We start from the raw sequence: 17,459 nt of genomic DNA, 5'->3' as shown, positions 1-17,459 counted from the left end.
GTCAGAACCATGACAAAAAATGTGTGTGATAGGTATAGGTGGGACGTCTAAGAACACCAGCTGCAACTTCACAGTTCAAGTCTTCCTAAGGTATATTTTTGTATATTCCCATTGGTTTAGGATTTTAGAACAATATATTGTTAAGGCATGTGGGCAGGTGGCCAGCTATGGCCTGAGGTTAAACTGGTGGAATAACAAGAGAAACTGTTGAATGTTGCAGATGATGGAACAGGAGAAGTGGTTGGCCAATCCTAACCTGGGTCAAAAGGGATGAGGTAATGGCAGGAGAAGCTACTGGGCATTACATATAGTGAAAGGGGGATTTTGGGGACACTTGCCTTCAGTGTAAGATATCAACAGAAAGTGAAGGGGGTGTTGGCTTAGTGGTGATACTAACTAAAGCTGAACTTATGAAATAAAGGTGTAAAATTAGCAGAACAGGGCCAGTGGTGAAAAAGTGTGTGGAGGTGTCTATTTAGGTGGGGGGGGGGGGAGGGGGGGAAGCAAGAGAAAGGTAATAGAAAGTAAAGAAAATGGTGTGCATTTGGGGGTACCTGCTGAGCAGCCCTGTGCTTGGAGTAATGCCTGCAGCAAGACATTAAGCCTATTGTGCTGATCTTGCCATGTGTGTCTGACTTGCTTCTGAGCTCATGGTTATCTGGAAGGTTTCCCTTTACACTGATGAAGGGGAGACACCTTGGAGACCAAATACATACTATTGTTACTTTAATGATGGATTTACTATTGATCTTTCATAAATTTATTTTTTAAAAAATCTGTGTTTTCACTGAAATGCATACTCATGGCATACAACTCCAGCAGGGCTATAAAAATGCATTATGCTTTGCCCAAATTGCTGAGGAACATTGTCCTCTTTCTGGTAAATCTGTATTAGATTTGCTAAAAGGTCATAAAGAAAAGCAGGCACATCCAGAAACATCACTGATGTAGTTAGTCTTCTTATCTGCAAAATGAATGGCTGATCTTTATATTAGAAACTATAGTTCTGAACTTCCTATATTAGGGGAGATAATTCTGCAATTCCAGATCTAATTCCTCAATTTTTAACATATATAGAGGAATTTTGTATATGACAATTCTTACCAAAAAGGAGGTAACTCTTTTGAAACTGTATCCCAACATGTACGTAATTCTTTTTTATTTAAAAGTAGTGTTAAAAATAGATTGCATGGTTCTCTGTTTCAAGGATAATGCCTGAAAGCCAGTATTTTATCATTACAGCAGGTTTTATGAGAGTACTGAAGTACTAGACTTTGGGATTTCAGAAATACTTGAAACGAGATGTTGTCAGTTCTCCCAGTAGGTGTCAACAGAATGACAGAATGTAGTTCTACAGAGGACACGGGGAAGCATTTATATCTTCATTCACCTAACATAAGAAGAAGGTATTAAAATGTGTGGAAAATGCAAAGACTTTCACACACCAAAGAGGTTTTTGTATGATCATCAAAGAACTTCTTAGGAGTGCAGCGTTCTGTAAGATGGCACATTACTGTTCGAAAATAATCCATGATTCTGCCACTATTGGTGAGTCACTTAGCTAACCAGTCTAGGGAGTGATGTGCACCTGGTAGAGGAGATAAAGAAGTTGACTGTCCTTCATTTGCCTGTTGATGTATTTTGATCTTTAGTCAGAACAGAACTGACTAACAGATCACAGGACTTAATGGTTCTCTCTGCCTAAGATCTGGTGGACAGTACTTCTAAGAGCTAGATTATTCAAAAATGCTATTTTCAGAGACATGTCTACTTTTAAATAGAGGAAACGGGGGTTAGGTTTTGTATGGCCACGTTAAGGGCTTTACAAAATCCCTCTAAGAGGCTGATTTTGATAGTATCATAAACAATTGGAATGAATAACTCACAACTCATCTGCTCTGTTGCGTTGCTCTGGAGGGTACCTGTGGCACAGCACCCAGTCCATGTGCACAAGAAGCCCTCTGCGAATGTCCAGAGCATCCCAGTTGTGTGCAGACTGCACATCACCCCGAGGAGCATGGGCTATTCACAAGCCCTCTGGCAGTACCAGCAAAGCCACTCTAGCACTCGTGCCAAATTCACTTATTTGCACACCTTGGGACTCTGTGGAGAGCGTTTTTATAATCAGCCCTATTTAGCTCTCATCATCATCTACCAATGTCGCACAGTAAAAGCTGAAGTGGGCAGGTCTTGACCGGGCTGCTGGGCTATCAACCCTCCCCACGCAGGGCATGTCTCAAGCCTGTTCCATATACACCACCTCTGAGGACAGAGAGGTGCCGCCTCAAGTTCACAATCTGCCCACGTGGGTTGAATGCCAGCATCGAGCAAGATGACTTTCTTCCCAAGAATCCAGATCCAGGCCATATCTACCTCATGTCTCTAGAGAAGTAGAGCCTAGAGGCTAACTCTGGAGTCAACAAAACTTACCAGTGCTTGGGTGCACAGTCCCACGCTGTGCTTTCAGGTTACCCTCTAAATCTAGGCTGAGGGGTTTCTGCCCAAGCACTCCACAAAGGTGGACAGACAGAGCAACATAAGGAAACCTCATGAAAACCAGTATGCCCAAGCCTTCCTCAGCATTTTTATGTCTCTGTCTGGCCTTCACCCCAGACCAGCACATATTTCCAGCACTTGAGTTCATAGACCATCTCAAGATAGTTCAGGCCAAGCACTGTCTTTGGTCTAAAGCAGATTTGTAAAGGCCTTTTTTTTAGCTATGCATGTGTGAGAAAGGCAAAAATAGTAACCTGGGTCATCCCCAGGCTCTTCAAGCTCAGCTGATTATAGAGAGAAGGAGCACAGCTGTTGTACTCCCACCAGCGAGGGACACTGCTCAAGACTCCATCACTCCCTGCTCCCTGAAGTTTCTGACAGGTTCAGTTTGGCAACCCAACACTGGTGAGTCTATGGGTCCTGGGACTGTTGACTTTGAGTAGGGCGGAGAGAGGAATGATTAATGCTGACTCCCAGTGGTGCTCTCACTGCCTGTTTCAGAAGAGAGGAGAGAGGCAATGGAAGAGCTGAGAAAATGCAGCAATGGACTAAGTTGCAAATAATTCAGTAATTCACAGACCTCTTCTTCTAGGTTTTGTAGCTGCTAGATCTGACATACTGACTCTAAGAGGATTTGAGTGGTGGACTGCTCAAAGTATTTGCTGTAAGACTTTTTCCTGAGGTGATTCTCTGCACAGAGCTCCACATCTGGTGGAGCCGTGAGCATTAACATTTCAGACTGTCCAGAGCACTGGAGCTTGGCTAGAACATTACCAGTTCCACTGGAAGAAGAACACTAAAACAACCTATTCCTTAGTTTCAAAGCAGTGATCTGATGGTTTTCTGGAGAAATGTGGGACTCGGCTTAAACAAAGCAGCAGATAGAAATTACCATGGGAATTCTTCCTCTGTAAAAAATATTTGTGGCTCCAGAAAACTGTAGCTTTTCCCAGCCAAAATCAAAGAGTAGTGATTTGCAGATTTATGTAAAGATCGGCAAAATTAAGACTATACCAAAGTAAATGTGAGTTTATAAAACACAGAATGAACTACTTCACACTGTTAAAACGTAGGTTAGTTAGATACGATACTTGGATAGATGCTGGTTGCCAACAGTAGCAGAACAATCTATTAATCATGTCAAAGTAGACTAACCTGAATTTTAGGAATTGTGTATTTAAATTTCTATTGATTAAACATCATAATAAACACTATGTTTATAAAGTTGGGGGATACATAATACTCAGATCAAGCAATTAAGTGTGCTTTCCTCTGCTACCTTAGAGTTGCAAACACAAGGATTTCTCTGAGAGAAGCTGCTGCTTTCCAATGCTGAGCTAGTGCAGAAGGAGCAAACAATAAAGTGGTGGAGGCAACTGCCCTAATTTGGTGTGAGAATATTTGTGTGATGCCTCCAGCTATGTCTTGCAATAAGAATCAAATTTCTTTCAGTGTTTGGACAGACAAGTTAGAGTCTGCACTGAGTGCTATCCCATACTGCTGACAGCCCAGGTGACCGTATGTGAAAAGAAAAGCAACAGAAGTAAATTGAAACGTTAATAGAAAGGCTGCTGGAGTAAGGAGGGGAAGAAGCCAGGCCAGAGTTTAAGAGCACAATTCAGAATGGTAATTATATTTACTGTTCAGTTTTCTCTTTTTGTTTTCTATCCTTCCCTTTTCCATTCATTTGCTCTCTTATGCCTTCTCAGTCTTCTGTATTGGAATATAGGAGTAATTTTCATCTAAATACATACATACTGTGTGTACACAGTGGCAGAACAGGGAAGCGGGATGGTGCGTGTCGTGTAGGTGAGATGTGTGTATGATACTCAGGTGCTGGAAAGTATAGCGTACGGCGTGTTACGTGGCCACACTCGGATTTAACAAGCACGCCCAACCAGGCGGGACCGACTTTGAAATCTGGGGTGTACCCGAGCCCTGCCTGGCTGGCTGAGTTTGCCTTGGCGGGGCGGGCAGCGCTGCAGCGGGCAGGACGGTGGGGCCGGCGACCTTTTCCCCGCGGCGCCGCGAGGCTGAAGCGCAGCAGCAGGTGCCGGGTGCCGGGCCCAGGCTGCCCCCCGCCCTGCAGCCCCGAGCCAGGCGCCCGCAAAGGCCGGCTGGTGCTCACCCGAAAGGGAGGGAAACACCGCTGGAGACACCATGGTAAGGGGGGACGCGGGGACACCGGTCCTACGGGGACCAGGAGGACCACGGGCGAGGGAAGGCAAGGGGATCTGCTGGTGATCTGCGGTTGTTAGCGGTGCTTTGTGCCACAACACCCTGATCCCACGCACCGAGTACCGTGTAAGAGGATGGGAAAGGAGTGTCAGAAAATCTCACCGGAGCTGTAAGGCATGGTGAACCCAAGTTTTCTTCAGAGAGCCTCTAATTAGTGGAATTACAAGATAAGTCAGAGCTGGAGTCTTGGCTTTTTAGTACTTTCTGTTGTGACAACATTTTCTCAACACAGGCTGATTTTCATATGAGATAATAGGTTTGTTTTAAGAAATAAACCAAAAAAAGTTACTTACCTTTGTGTCTGTTTTAAATTAATTTAATCCCAATGGCTGTACTGTTCATAGCTATACAGTGTATACATGTGCGTTTCTGGAGTGCATAAATGTTTCTATACATATAAGTGTTGAGGTAAGTAAAAAAGGCTCTTCATTTTTAAGATTTGGGGGTTAATATAAATTTGTAGAAATCTCTCAAAACCTCTTAGAATGTGAAAAATCCACTTCCCCTTGTACCCCAATTCATGTCTCTCACTGAGTCTTATTTTGGTGCAGAGAGCTATGTTGTCTTCTGCCAGTACAGCTGCAGATCCAAAATGAGAGCACTGATTTTGCAGGCAAGATACACGCTTCCACAGGCTCCCCATGGCTTAAGGCAGACCTAGGGTAGTGAGCATGTTTTGGGAAGAGCTGAAAGACTAAAGTTTGCCTTTGTGCACTAACCACTTAAGCCAGGTAGTATTCTGTTTTTTTAATACAGTCAAAGCTCTCCCAGGTTTAGTTTCACAAAGGACCTGGCCCATTCTACTGTCTCTTGGTAGATAAAAAGTCAGGTTCTGGTACTTTACTGATGGGGTGAGAAAGAAACATGAGTTTGGAGTTGGATCCAAATTTAAATACCATGTAGTGATCAGTTTACCCTGCCTGTGGCTCTGAAGAAGACCCACTCTCTTCCCTGCTAAAAGTCTGATATCTATTTTAAAGCTGTTTACTATGCAAAATTAGAAACCTCCTTGTTACTGTTTTCTCTTGTTAGAATATTTCCAAATTATTGCTGGGGTAGGAAAAGATGGGAGATGAAGGCAGGAACACAGCAAGAGGCCTGGCTCAAAAGGCAAGGCTGAGATACTGGTTCAAGCTAGCACAGCTGAAAACTCAGTCTAAAAGGAAAGGAACCGGTTCTTCAGTCTTCAGCTGTAGTCCTATACTGAGCTTTACAGTATTAACTTCCTAAGGCAACCCTCACTTCTTCCATCTATGAAAAAACAGACCAATTCACCTACTGATCTGAGGAACAGAGCAAAGCAGCTCTTTAGGTTCCAAGTATTGCTTGACTTGTAATTGTAGTTTTGAGCTAAAAAATACTCTTACAAAAGTCAGCTGGCCTCATTGCCACATTTAAAAGGAAAAAGCTTTTATTTTTTCCTTGCTGCCAGCCTCACAGATTCACATTGGGATTTAAAAGAAAAGCAGGAGCCTGTCCTGTGCAAAATCAGCATTATATGAATTTTCTAAACCCAAATATGCCTTCATGTCTTTTGAGTAATCCTCCAGATTGCAACTCCCCTGCAACATACTGAGCTATGAAGCCTCATCATCACTCAAATAACTCAGGTACTTTTGCACAACTCAGTTGAAAAAAACAGGGTTGTGCAAGTACACTTGAGAGCACATTACATACACTGCTGCACATGTATTTGTAGAGTCAGCAACTTACATATAAGTACTGAATAGAAATAATATATTTCATTGAATAAAATATTTAAATTGACTTTCCATATTCATTTGAACTTCTGCGGATGACTAATCAGGGTAGTAGTGAGTGGTGACTTCTGAAATTCCACTTCCTTCTGAAAAAATATCTTCAATTATGTTTCTAAAACATAAATATATGCCAATTTGTGAAGAAAACACTGTTCCAGAGATTCTGCTGGTCACACATTCTGCCTGAGGATTTAGTTTTTGGGGAAGATGCATTTCACTCTCAGGTTACAGGATGATTTTGCAGGGTAAGCAATTATATAATTTAAAAAAAAAAAAAAAAAAAAACAAACTGGCCAAATCTGATATTAAGTCATTGGATACCTCTAAATGCGATATTACAAAATAAAAATGAGCGAGGGCCATTCTCTGGCCTTGATGCCAGGTAGCATGGCCTGCTTCATATTTTGGCATCTGAATTCTGTTTCTGCCTCCAAAGTTAGGCAGTGGTCAGTGAGCTGCTCACTGGAAACCATTCTTGACCAGGAGTTGTACTCTGGATGGTGCCTAGGCGTTGTCTGGAAAAGCATGAAATGGCATAAGCCAAAACTGTGCCAGAGAGTGTCTTAATGATCAATCAGCACAGGCGATCACAGGCCAGTGTTCAGTACTATGACCTGACCCTTTCTTACTCCCTTGTATAGACAGGGCCATTTAGATCAGAGAGGCAGAGCTCAGAAGACTAATTAAAATTGTTCCAAAGCAGAAACTGAAGCTGAAAAACTCCACATCTGAAAACACTCCCATCTTAAGAAACAGCCTTTCCCTACACCTGGTGTTGTAATCATTGGGACTAACCCAGAAGTATCTGCTTTATAATTCTGTTTCTGAACTTATGAAATCCAGCACCAGGTCCTTCATACTCCTGTACTCTTAAGCGTAAAGGATTTTGGAGCAATTGGCACCTTCATATTTTAGCCTGGTGTTACATACATTGCTTTCTTTTCATTAAAGTTCCTGGTTACCACAGAAACTATCCTCAAAATTTTGCAAATAAACACGCTATATTGCAATGACACCGCCTGAATAAGCAACGGATCTGCAATGTAAAAATCATAGCTGCTCAGGAGATTGAAGGAGCATTTGTTTCAACCGAGAGAATCTGAAATAATTTTCTGAGGTGAATATTGCTTAAAGCAGTTCTTCCAAGTTTCCACTCCAGCCTGCTATCAGAGGGTAAAAGGATCAAAAGACATCACCTGTCTTGGGTTACATAAGGCTGAAGGATACCACATGGCTGTGTCAGGTTCCAGCCAGGAGTAAAAATAAACTAAACTGGGATGTGCTCTTCAGCAGGGCCAATTCATAGGAGGAAAGGTTGGGTTTCTGTTACTGACTTTTTTTTTTTTTTTTCCCTGCCTGTTTTCATGTATTCATATATTACAGCACACAGATCTCAATTTTTCAAAGAACTGTCCCAGTATCCAGCATGTGTAAGTTAATTCTCACTGTAGTCATGGGGTTGAACAACCAAATTAAATGCTGGCAGTAACAATTCACCATTGTTTGGGAAAAGCAATGCACTGGGAAAAAGTCACCACTGGGAATAAGGAGGACTAATGTGCACTGTCTTCTCGCCCCTGTCTCTGCTCTCTCCTCTTAGCGCGAGTGCATCTCTATTCATGTTGGCCAGGCTGGAGTTCAGATGGGAAACACATGCTGGGAACTCTTTTGCTTGGAGCACGGCATTCAGCCCGACGGCACCTTCAAGGATCTACATGCTAAACTCAACTCTGACGACTCTTTTACCACATTTTTCAATGAAACCATCACTGGGAAGCATGTGCCACGGGCTGTAATGGTGGACTTGGAACCAACTGTAGTAGGTCAGTATAGAAAAACCCCTGGAAAATGGAGAAGAGCTTACTCTTCCTAATATCACCATGGTGTGCCACCAGTCTCCACTGGTACAATGCAGCACACCTTTTCTATTTTGGTCTACCACTAGATAGCATGAAATTAATTTTCTTGTGACACAAAATGCCAGATTCTGTCATAATGTTATAAACACGGGAATGGCAGGATCCCCAGCAACTTGATAGCTAGTACACATGGTTTGTATGACTGCGCTTTGCACAAACATTTAACTTCTGGTTTAGCTTATCATGACATTTTTGCCATTTGAATTCTGCTCTTCTCTGATTCGGATTCAAATTGGGAGCCTGACAGTTTCCCTCCATGAATAGAAGGATTTCTAAAAATCGGGGCACCTAGGGGAACCTGATTTCCTTCACACTTTTTTTCTGGTGACTTGTCCTCTTATGGGTACAGGCTGTAAAACTGACAAGTTTATGAGAAGATAACAACTTCTGTGGCTGGATACAAGTCACGCCATAAATCACCACAATGCAACAATATAAAAAAAATGCTTAGGAGACAGTTCCCTTCTCTGTTTTTTGGGGTCATGACCTCCCATGACTGCAACCTTGCATCAATGCCAACAACAACCAGAACTTGGCCCTGCAGCACAGCCATGCAGCTTCTTACAATTTCTCCTTCTTGTTCAGATGAAGTGCGGGCTGGCACCTTCCGGGAACTTTTTCATCCAGAACAGCTGATCACTGGAAAGGAAGACGCAGCTAACAACTATGCCCGTGGCCACTACACCATTGGCAAAGAAAGCATTGATATGGTGCTTGATCGTGTCCGTAAGCTGGTAAGTCCCAGTAGTTTTGCAACAGCAGTTTGGATTCTGCAGAAGAAAGAAGTGCAGAACAGGTAGTTTCTTAACTACAAATGATAACAATGGTTCAGAAAAGAGGTTGCAAGACACCCAGAGGCATCATTACTAGTCCAAGAGAGAGAAGCCCAGTAGATTACTTCCCATCTACATATTCTTAAAAAGTGGTTATGAGTATATAATTCTTCCTTATTAGCACAGCCCTAGAGCAGCAATACTGACTGATATAGACAGGTGGATTAGGCAATTCTACATTGCTGCTTTCAGCTAGACTAACTAAAAGAAGTGTGAGGTTCAGAGAGAGAAGCTCCACAGATAAGAGTCCAATTTTTACGTGACAAATTAAGCCAGTGAAAAAAGAAGAGGACAGGATTATCACCAGCCCTTTCTCAAGAAAACCTGAAATGAAATCTGTGCTGTATATTGCTGATGACTGCTATCTCCTTCAGCTCAGAATAAGCTCACATAGCAGACAAAGTCTTTTTATTCTTCTTCAGCCCCTATTCTTTCACCTTCTGTTTTGCTTTGTAGACTGATGCCTGTTCTGGGCTGCAAGGATTCCTGATCTTCCACAGCTTTGGTGGCGGTACCGGCTCTGGCTTTACCTCCTTACTGATGGAACGCCTCTCCATGGATTACGGAAAGAAGTCCAAACTGGAGTTTGCCGTCTACCCAGCCCCTCAGGTCTCCACAGCTGTGGTGGAGCCCTACAATGCCATCCTGACCACGCATACCACCCTGGAGCACTCGGACTGTGCCTTCATGGTGGATAATGAGGCCATCTACGACATCTGCCGCAGGAACCTGGACATTGAGCGCCCCACTTACACTAACCTCAACCGCCTCATCAGCCAGATCGTCTCCTCCATCACCGCCTCACTGCGCTTCGACGGAGCCCTCAACGTGGATCTGACGGAGTTCCAGACAAACCTGGTGCCCTACCCACGCATCCACTTCCCCTTAGTGACCTACGCCCCCATCATCTCCTCTGACAGAGCGTATCACGAGCAGCTCTCGGTGGCTGAAATCACCAACTCCTGCTTTGAGCCCAACAACCAGATGGTGAAGTGTGACCCAAGACATGGGAAGTACATGGCCTGCTGCATGCTCTACCGTGGTGACGTAGTCCCCAAAGATGTCAACGTAGCGATTGCTGCCATCAAGACCAAGAGAACTATCCAGTTTGTCGACTGGTGTCCAACAGGCTTCAAGGTGAGTAGAGCTGCCACGAGCTTCTCTTTAATGTTGAAAGGGCAAGTTCAGTCTAGGGGGAAACTTGTATTTAAACTTCTAGATCTTGTACGTTTTCCACTTGTGAGAAACAGCAACATAGGCAAGATGCATTTGTATAAAACGTGCCCTTTCTCCATTAGACAACCCATTGATATAGACTCCTAAATATTTACCTAAATGGAAATCTGAAGTGTATGAGTTAAAATTTTAAAAAGCATTCTTTTCAGACCTGAATTTTGGAAAATCCAGAGAGTATGTCCTCTGAAGCAACATCTAAAACTAAGGAAATATCAAAAGCGATACAATCAATAAAGGAAATGCTGATATCAGGGAATCTGTCAGTTAACTCTCTCATCCAGAAATATTATACAGCCTCTTTCCACTGGCCACATAGCAGTGTTGGGAAACGTGATTTCAACAATAACACAGACATTAGCAGTGGAAAAATACTGTCATACAAATAGCTGGTTTAACAATGTGAAAACTTTTAACTGGGAACCAACTTTCTGTATGAGTTTCTACAGATTATCTTGGTGAAATTGTATGTTCAGTGTTGGTAGCTGTTAAGAAAGCTACAGAGTAGCCAGTGTACATTAAACAGAAGAACAATACAGACACTGAAATTACCATGTTTCATACTGTTCATGACTGTTATTATTTTTTACGGCATTTGCCATCTGGTAGTTTTCATAGTGACATCATCCACCCCAACATCTGTATCTTTACTCGCATTTTTTTCAGCTCTTTGACTGCTTTCTGCTCTTGCCTTTTTACAACCTTCTCTCATATTCTTGTTTTCAGGTTGGTATCAACTATCAGCCTCCTACAGTAGTTCCTGGTGGAGACCTGGCCCAGGTTCAGCGAGCAGTGTGCATGCTGAGCAACACCACGGCCATTGCAGAGGCTTGGGCAAGGCTCGACCACAAGTTTGATCTGATGTATGCCAAGAGAGCTTTTGTGCACTGGTATGTGGGTGAAGGCATGGAGGAGGGAGAATTCGCAGAAGCCCGAGAAGACCTGGCTGCACTGGAGAAGGACTATGAAGAAGTGGGAACTGACTCATTTGAAGAAGAAAATGATGGGGAGTAATTTTAAAATACACTTTGTTCCTATAGAGCACAGATTTGTCTCTGTATTACTGTTTTGCACGTCTACCATTAGCTCACCTTTTTTGTACATAATATATAGAAATTCAGGAGGGGTCACATAGAGACATCTTTTATTCCATAAATCACAGGTAAATTGTCCTATAAGATACGATCAGTTGTAGTAATGCCCCACCACTCTTAGCAATGCAAAAAGACTTGCTTTTCTTTCTTGCATATTTAAGGTAAGGCTCTGATACACCTCTTCAAGCTCTAATACACATGCTAAGACCATTACAACACAATATATGGAACCTTATAATGGATCTCAGTGAATCGGTAGTGTTTTCAAAGTTCTAATTTGACATACCTTCACCTTTTGTTTACTGGCATGTCAAAAAATAATGACCACAGAAAAATGGGTCCTCTGCTCTGTGCTTTATTATCCTCTCATTGACTTTCAGCTGACTGACCTAAAAGGGACATTTCACTCTTCTCTGAAACACCATTTCTGATAAAGCAAACTCTTCAGAAATGTTAAAGCAGTGCAGTTTTTCAATGTTTGGGGGATTTGGTTGGGTGCCACTGCAGCAAGCATATGAATTTTCTTCTGTGTCTCCATGAAACTTTAAATGAGAAAATTCCCTCCTTTTTTAAAAAAAAACAAACCAACTTTTTTTTGCATCATCCCTACTGAAAACATTTCAGTATTCCTTCTGCTACCTGAATGGTTCTTCCTCTGCAAGAAGCAGCCTCTGCTTTATCCAGCAGACCACTATGTCACCTGTGGGAATGTTTATTTAGTTCACCATGTGCAAGTGAGTCTGCAATACAGGCATTTGAATGTTTACTCAAAAATAATTCATAGTGATCAAAGATCTTGGATTTATAGGATTCACACTTTGCTAGGCAATGACAATTTTTCTTGACTAGGAAACCCCTCAGCGACTCTTTATCTAGGTCTAGGTCCTTGATGAGATGCATCCACAAGTGCTGAGGCAGCTGGCAGATGTCATTGCAAGGCGACTCTTGATAATCTTTGATTGATCATGGTGATTGGGAGAAGTGCCCAAAGACCGGAAGAAAGCAAGTGTCACTCCTACCTTCAAAAAGGGCAAGAAGGAGGACCCAGGGAACTACAGGCTGGTCAGCCTCACTTCAATCCCTGGGAAGGTAATGAAGCAGCTGATTCTGGAAACCATTTCCAGTCACATGAACAAGAAGAAAATAATCAGAAAATCATCAGGGATTCACCAACAGGAAGTCATGCTTGACCAATTCAATAACCTTCTATGATAAAACAACTGGCCTGGTAGACAAGGGGAGAGCAGTGGATCCTGTTGACCTAGACATGAATAAGGCTTTCAACACTGATTCCCATAGGATCCTTATATAGAAGCTTTTGAAGTATGGGCTGGATGAGCAGTGAGGTGGTCTGAAAACTGGCTGAATGGTCAGGCCCAGAGGGTAGTGATCAGTGGCACAAAGTTTAGTTGGAGGCCATTAACTAGCAGTGTACCCCAGGGTCAGTACTGGATCCAGTCCTACTCAACATCTTCAATAGTGATCTGGGTGATGGGGCAGACTGTATCCTCAGCAAGTTTGCAGATGACACAAAACTGGGAGGAGTGGCTGATACACCAGAGTTGTGCTGCTATCCAGAGGGACCTCTACAGGCTGGAGAAATGGGCTGACAGGAACCTCTTGAAGTTCAACAAAGGGAAGTGCAAAGTCCTGAACCTGGGGAGGAACAATTCCATTCACCAATATGTGTTGGGGTCCACCCAGCTGGAAAGCAGCTTTGCAAAAAGCAACCTGGTGATCCTGATGGACACCAAGTTGAACGTGAGCCAGCAATGTGCCCTTGCTGCAAAGAAGGCAGTTGGTATCCTGGACTGCATTAGGCGAAGTAGATCATAGAATCATAGAATATGTCAAGTTGGAAGGGACCCATAAGGATCATCAAGTCCAATTCCCTGCTCCTTGCAGGACTATCTAAAACTAAATCATATGACTAAGAGTGTCATCCTGATGCTCCTTGAATTCTGACAGACCTGGTGCCATGACTGCTTCCCTGAGGAGCCTGTTTCAGTGACCAGCTACCCTCTCAGTGAAGAACCTTTTCCTAATGTCCAGTCTGAACTTCCTCTGGTGCAGCTTCATTCCATTTCCTCATGTCCTACCACTGGTTACCAGAGAGAGGAGATGCCCCCTCTGCAGCCCAGCTTGAGGAAGCTGTAGACTGGGATAAGGTCACCCGTCAACGTTCTCTTCTCCAGGCTGAACAAGCCAAGTGACCTCAGTCGCTCCTTGTAAGTCTTGCCCTCGAGACTTTTCACTATCTTGGTCACTCTCCTCTGGACACACTAATAGTTTGATGTCCTTCTGACATTGAGGTACCCAAAACCACACTCAGTACTCAAGGTGGGGCTGCACTAGTGCAGTGTAGAGTGAAACAATCAATCACCTCCCTTGACTGGCTAGCTATGCTGTGCTTAGGGAGGTCAAAGATGATCCTTCCACTCTGCTCAGCACTGGTGAGGCCACATCTGGAGTACTATGTCCAGTTCTGGACTTCTTGGTACAGGAGAGCCATGGACATATTGGACAGAGCCCAGCAAAGGGCCACAAATATGATTAAGGGCCTGCAGCATCTCTCCTATGAGGAAAGGCTGAGAGAGCTGGGACTGTTCACCCTGGAGAAGATAAAGCTCAGGGAGGATCTTGTCAATGTATATAAATACTTGAAGGGAGGATGTAAAGAAGATGGAGCCAGGCTCTTTTCAGTGGTGCCCAGTGACAGGACAAGAGGCAATAGACACAAAATGAAACAGAGGAGGATCTGTCTGAACATCAGGAAATACTTCTACTGTGAGTGTGATTGAGCACTGGCATAGGTTGCTCAGGGAGGTTGTGGAATCTCCCTCCCTGAACATATTCAAAAGCCACCTGGACATGGTCCCAGGCAACATGCTCTAGATGGCCCTGCCTGAGCAGAGGGGTTGGACCAGATGATCTCCAGAGGGCCCTTCAAACTCAACCATTCTGTGATCATCTTCATGTAGAGGTTTATATTTCTGTTGGCAGTTACATTTCACAGTACATCACATTGAACCTGCATGCTCTGTACCAGAAATATCTCTGTTTAGGAAAACATCCTATTCAGGACATACTTGATTATGCACCTAAATTGAAGCAACATGAATAAGTATTACCCAACCTAGTGGGATTTAGACTCTTACATGTCTCCCCTCACAGTTCTGTTCTGAATTGGGACCAAAAACAGAAACAGGAAATTTCATACATGAAACACAGGTATGTGTTCAAACCAAGAAGTGACCCTGCTCTTCCAGTGACAGAAAAGAAATAGGGGGCAAGTTAAAGACAAAAAGTGTGGTAAAAAATGGTAGATTAATTGCTTGCTCTGTTCTTTGAAAAGCTGCTGAAAGCAATGCAGAGGTGGAAGTTATTGATCTACTGTGGAGTACTTTATGCATTCTAAAACACTGGGTGTGGAGTCCTTAACTTTCTGAAAGCTTTTTAAATCTCATCCTGATCATCAATGTTACTGTTTATTTTATTTGCAAGGACACTTAGGAATCAGGATCCCTGATCTTGCAGTTGCCAATGCACATTTTGGAATAGTTTGGAGATTCCTTTAGAAGTGCTGTGGCAGTTATCAGGCACTAGCAGCTTTTGTCAGTGATACTACACTATGACACTCAGCAGGCAGTGTATATGGAGACCCAAATGCTGAATCTTTCAGTTTTAGCCATCCCTTCATCTAAGCACACTTTTGGGGATCAGTCTTCTGCCTGTTACCTGTTTTGGAAGTGGAGCATCACAACTGACTTCCACAGGAAAAGCTTAAAATATTCTTAAATAAGACATACGCTCCTCTTAATTGAGCATCCAGGCTCTCACAGGGGTCATTACCAAAATCAACTTCAGCTGCACTGTTTCACTAGCTTCCACAGACCTGTCAGGCCTAGTTCCTGTTTAATCTCCAGTGTCAGTTTGCACTTTGCTCAGGTGGTTTAACTGTCTCTAGGCAACTTACGGCTTAGCAGTTCTCTCTCTCTTCTTCCCTTCTATCAGGCAGACCCTACACAAGCTAGCAATAGAAAGGGAATATCACTAAATTTAAACCATTGCCAAGAGGCTTTGACAGAGTCACAGCAAAGATGCTGAGTCCTTTGTATTCTGCTCTCAAACCCCTACAGATATCCATACCCACCCACGTGACAACCCAGGAAGATTTTCACTGCCACTGCTGCCTTGGCTGAAGAGCTCTGACTGCCAGGCCTCTGTGCTGCCTCCAACGGAGCCAGGTTCTTCAGGCAGGTTCTCCATAACCTGCCCAAAGGGTATGCAACTGGGACTTCTTCTGTGAGGACTGCAACAACAGCTCCGATGGGCGCCAGACAACCCCTCTGAAAGCCTCCTATGTGCTGTCTCCTTCCCCTGGTTCAGTAAAGCAGGGCAGGGGCTGCACAGGGGTACCTGACACAGGGCTGGGAGCACATGCTGTTCTCAGCTGTGCTAATGGAAGAACTACGGACCATTGAGCCTCTCTCCACAATAAATCCATGTTAGCACCTTCCCCCAGAAGGTGCACCCGAAGTAATCTGTGTTATGTGACAAAGGGGAGGCAGCGAACGTCCCTTCTCATCATCATCATCAGGGTTGCATTCATCCTCCTCTGAAGACTTGAAGTCTTCCAGCCACCTACCTCAAAGGGCTGGCTCTTTCGTTCAGGGCGTAACAGGAACAAACAGTATGTTAATAATAACAACACTTATGTCACTTAATGCCCTGTAAAGCATCTTTGCTGCAGAAATGTTATTACGAACTTGCACATTCAACTCATAAATTCTGTCTATAACCACTAAATATCTGTGTAATACAGGAAGGAGCTGGCAAGTCAAGGTTACATTAAGCTGTGGTTTTCCTCCCCACACCTGTTTTTTTCTGTAACATTCCTTGAATTTAGTAAATTAGTGAGAAAACAGCTGAAGGCTTCTGCATAGCACATGTGAATTCAGTTTGTTAGCAGCTCACAGAAGGGGCAAAGGGGTACCCCAAAGACACCAGTCAGCTTCAGGAGCTCTGTACAGCCTGTGGAAGGGGGCAACACCTTCCCCCTCACTAGTCCCTCATGTCCTGCTAAACCAACCCTACAGGCAGAGAGAGAGAGAGAGGGGAAGGGCTTAGGGTTTGAATCTGGCCCTGGGGACCATCTGGTGGCAGCTGCAAGGGAAGGACATGGTATCTCTGACTCAGCTGGAGCTCCTCCATAAAGGGGAGGCAGGTGTGCCCTGGCAAATCAAACTGTGACTCTCCCTTCTGGGGTTCCAGAGACTCAAGCTATTTCACACACACAGCAGGACTCCCTACGTCACTCGCACCATTTCCCCATTCAGCTGGGCAATGTGGGGCAGCATTACTCACCTTTAAACTTGCCCATCTTCTTAAGTGGAGCACAGCTGGGCCAGTGGGCATCCTCCAACAAGCAAAGCTCCCTTATGGGGTGCTGTGGCCCTCTGTTCCTCCTGCAGACACCCGGGAATAAGATCGAGGAGAAAGCCTGGAAACCCAACACACACACTGAAGAAGCGGCCACCTGAGAACTTCTGCTTGACCAGACATAGGTAACTTGTTGAGGCCTGAAATCTCACTGCTTGGCTTGGCGTACTTGTTTACTGCTGTGCTGCCACTTTTATCTCCTGCTGTACACCACAGCCCGCCATTTGATGGGAAACCGCCAAGCCTTTCAGTTTGCCACATGGGTTAAGTTTCTAAGCGAGTTACATATTTATTCTAAATGAGATATTTCTTGCTTCTAGGTAGGCAACTGTAGGCCTCAGTGAGTTTGGCTTTTGTGTTGCATTGGTGACTAAACCCAACAAACGCCAGGGGGAACGCATTTCTGCTTTTGAGAGATAACAAACTACCACATGAAGTCCAGGC

The 17,459-nt window shown here is 43.9% G+C and overlaps 1 protein-coding gene across 2 annotated transcripts; it reads left to right on the top strand.

The window, feature by feature from the left end:
- Positions 1-503: 503 nt before the first annotated feature.
- LOC104366046 (tubulin alpha-4 chain) lies at positions 504-12,096 on the top strand. 2 transcript variants are annotated; one of them, XM_032986219.2, is made up of 5 exons: positions 504-4,122; positions 8,095-8,317; positions 8,999-9,147; positions 9,703-10,383; positions 11,206-12,096. In XM_032986219.2, the coding sequence occupies exons 1-5, from the start codon at positions 4,120-4,122 to the stop codon at positions 11,491-11,493; spliced, it is 1,344 nt and encodes a 447-aa protein (XP_032842110.1). In that variant the 5' UTR covers positions 504-4,119; the 3' UTR covers positions 11,494-12,096. The 2 variants fall into 2 exon arrangements, with proteins under 2 accessions (XP_032842110.1, XP_042651379.1); XM_042795445.1 differs by having other exon boundaries at positions 504-4,659.
- The last annotated feature ends 5,363 nt before the right edge of the window (positions 12,097-17,459 follow it).

Source organism: Tyto alba, unplaced genomic scaffold (genome assembly GCF_018691265.1).
Source record: "Tyto alba isolate M040663 unplaced genomic scaffold, T.alba_DEE_v4.0 Super-Scaffold_21, whole genome shotgun sequence".
Classification (NCBI taxonomy): Eukaryota; Metazoa; Chordata; class Aves; order Strigiformes; family Tytonidae; genus Tyto; species Tyto alba.
The sequence above is the reverse complement of the archived record's forward strand: the minus strand, read 5'-3'. Positions and strand labels throughout refer to the sequence as shown.

Bases quoted from the DNA above. Each gene is read 5' to 3' on its own strand.
- LOC104366046 (XM_032986219.2), top strand. The intron at 8,318-8,998 runs GTCAGTATAGAA...CTTCTTGTTCAG, and splicing joins CTTGGAACCAACTGTAGTAG to ATGAAGTGCGGGCTGGCACC. The intron at 9,148-9,702 runs GTAAGTCCCAGT...TTTGCTTTGTAG, and splicing joins TTGATCGTGTCCGTAAGCTG to ACTGATGCCTGTTCTGGGCT.